The following is a 3,062-nucleotide window of genomic DNA, read 5'->3' as shown; positions in this document are numbered from 1 at the left end:
GATCTATTTAGACAAAATAATTATTTTTTTTAAAGAAAAAGTTATTTATTGTGTTTATTTTAAAATTTATTTATCATGTTTTAATATGATTAGGACCAAAACCTTTTTATATTAAAAACAGTAGAAGAAAGAAATGGATTTCGATTTCCTCCTCAGCCCACCAAGGCTCCAAAAAGCATCTGATCTCCGACTTCTGCCTGTTCGCAAAAGGCTACGACCGGTTACCATCTCTGAGTCTTGATGTTTTTCCCATGCACTTGAACCAGCGACCAGCACAAACATTAGGGTGATATATTTTTCTTGGAGGTACAAGGGGGGTTCTCGGGCACCGCAAACGGGGTACCGGCAGCTTATGTAGGGGTTCTCGACCGAAGAGAGGGGGCAGAAAACGAGGGGGGACTGATGATAAGGCCAACGGCAACTGAGATGATGAGATCAAACAAGGCGGCGTTTCCTTTTTTTTTTTTTTTTTTGGAAACAGCAGGCGGCGTTTCCTCTTTGACGAGCTAGAAGATGATCGCAGTTTATTTTACTTTTTTTAAAAAGAAAATACAGTTATGTTGTAAATAAGTTTAAAAGATAAACATTTATTTAAAAGACAATATTTTGGTTAAAAAACTTGCCATCTTACCCCACATTATTGTTGTCTTCACCCCCATTCTTCGTCATGCCCTTCTCCTAATCTGCAAATAATTATTAGTGGGACGTTTGTAAGTGTAAGTATCATTAGCAACGGAGAATACACTCATATTATCTGATATTGGTATGAATCAAATTTCCCTTGTGGTAAAAACACTTCAACAAATTCACCGACTGTAATAATTCACACAGCCAGATTTTTGAATAACAGAAATCGACCATGTTCTAGAAGCAAGAAAGTGATATATTGATTTGCAGGTTACAGAAGGCTGATAGTTATAAGACAATGATCTTATCTTGTTATGGATTTATATAGTTAAAGTTATATTTCCATTGATTTAGAACTCAAGAAATTATTTCCGAACTTATGTTAGGTTGTTGGATTTCATCAAGCTTCTGTCGAATATCAGTAGTCTCTTCCTTCAATCGTTCATTCTCCTCGAGTGCCTTTTCGTGTCTCTCTGCTAACTGCTTCAAATGCTCCATGATACTCTGATTATCAGTTCTAAGATGGACCAGTTGTGACAAAAGCTCATCCAGTTGCCTTTGTTTCCTTATCCTAGATCTTCGAGCTGACTCCCTATTCGATATCATTCTTCTGCGTTTTCGCTCTCCAATGATATCGTTTTGTTGCGTGTCAGCTTCATCAGAGGTCGAGTTGTTGCTAACAGAAGAAGGAGGTTTTGAGAAGTACTCGGGGATGTTGGTAAGGAAATTGCTCATATGGAGAACCGATATTGGATCTTGTATGGTGAAGTTGGTGGAGAAAGGGGATGAGTACTCTTCAGGAGCCAAATACTTAAATTCTGATATTTGTCGAATCATGCTTATAATATCTGATAGTAGATCAGGATTCCGGATTCCAATTTCCAAAGGAGGTTTTTACTTTGTTGGTGATCAAGGTTGAGAAGATAAGAGAAAAAAGAGTGAGATATTGAATTTTATAGGCGAGGCGTGAGCTTGTTTACCAATGTTAAAAAAAATGATAAAGATAATCATAATTAGCTTTTGCTTTGCACCAATGGGTTGTGTGGTTAAGATAAGTGGCCTAAATTAAAATGTTTCACCAATTAAAAAAAATAAAGAAAGGCTAATCAGCAATCACCAAACACGAAAGGTTAGATGTTAATCTGAAAATCCGTTTAAATTTTTTAACACGCAACGTTTCCCTATTTAATATATTTTAACTCTCAGCTAAATTTTTATTAGGGAAATTGAGTAATCTAACTCTTATAAATGAGTTTATTAATAAACATAACTTGTTTTTTATTTTTTATTTTTTTAAAGTAACTATTTGCTCCGGAATATTGTATTCCGGAGTACATACGACCATTCTGTAGTTTGGATGAATTTCATAATACAATATTCCTGAGTATTTATTTTCAGTTCGAAGTTTGTGGGTGGTTGGTAGGATATTGGTGTCGATGGTTGGTAGGATGTGGGTATGGATTCTGACACGGCCGTGTGTTCCGAACTGAAAAGTGCATTCCAAACTGCAGTCTGGAATCCTCGTGGATTCCAGAGAGGTAAAAATAGGGTATTTGTGTGTTTTTTCTACCCTATATGATGTCCATTTGTTTGTTGGACAGTTTTCTTATATATTTAGGAATAAATATGCATACAAAATTATTTCGAGTGCCAGTTTCTAGTAGAGGACAATGACATTGTATTGATGGTGTAACATCCCGTTTTGCATTGTTCCCATTTTGAGTTGGTGATCAAAGGACTGGGGATTAGCAGGCTTCGGACCCTCGAGAAGATAGGTTCTGGACTCAGTTGGAGTGGTTAAGGTATTTTAGATAGTTCGGGTATTTGGTTTGTATTTCGGAATCAAAGAGGCATTTTGGTAATTTGTCAGCTCGGGTTCTTATGGAAAGCATATGTTCATCTGGAATATCTTATGGTGAGTATGACCTTTATATAGATATAAGGATCGCTAGAATCAGGTTTATAACAAAGGAGTTATGACCTTCAGAGTATTTAGGGTTAAGGGCTGAGAAGTACGCAGGGCGTACAACAAGGTACGCTTAGCGTACAAGTAGTAAAGCGAGTACATGGGGTGTACTAAGTGGTACACTTAGCGTATTTATGAGAAGGTATTGATTGGGAATCCGAAGGTGTATGCTGGCCGTACAGAAGTGTATGCGGGGCGTACGGTCCTATCTTGAAAACCCTAATTTTCAGGGTTGGCCACTATTTAAGCATTCTTATGAACTTGAAACCCTCATTTTATCAGCCTCCTTGTCCTCCTTACCCTACACTCGAACCGTAATTCCATGATTATGTCTTTTGGAGCTTAGAAGGTCTTTGTAAGGTGGATTTTCGTGCTTTGAAGGAAGATGGTCATCCTTCAAGCTTCACTAGAGGAGTGAAAGATTATAGATCCAGAATCCCATCAACACTTGGCACTCATTTAAGGTATA

General features: G+C 37.3%; 1 protein-coding gene across 1 annotated transcript; it reads right to left on the bottom strand.

Annotated features, from left to right (window-relative positions):
• Positions 1-862: 862 nt before the first annotated feature.
• LOC111921156 (basic leucine zipper 43) lies at positions 863-1,551 on the bottom strand. Its single transcript, XM_023916728.3, has one exon. It carries the CDS (start codon positions 1,462-1,464, stop codon positions 985-987), a length of 480 nt encoding a protein of 159 aa, XP_023772496.1. The 5' UTR covers positions 1,465-1,551; the 3' UTR covers positions 863-984.
• Positions 1,552-3,062: the final 1,511 nt, after the last annotated feature.

The sequence above is a fragment of the Lactuca sativa genome, chromosome 3 (assembly GCF_002870075.4).
Source record: "Lactuca sativa cultivar Salinas chromosome 3, Lsat_Salinas_v11, whole genome shotgun sequence".
NCBI classification, from domain to species: domain Eukaryota; kingdom Viridiplantae; phylum Streptophyta; class Magnoliopsida; order Asterales; family Asteraceae; genus Lactuca; species Lactuca sativa.
Note: the sequence above shows the minus strand (reverse complement) of the source record. Positions and strands in the feature narration are given on the sequence as shown.

Excerpts from the sequence above, each read along its gene's own strand:
- LOC111921156 (XM_023916728.3), bottom strand. The coding sequence starts at position 1,464 with ATGATTCGACAAATATCAGAATTTAAGTATTTGGCTCCTGAAGAGTAC.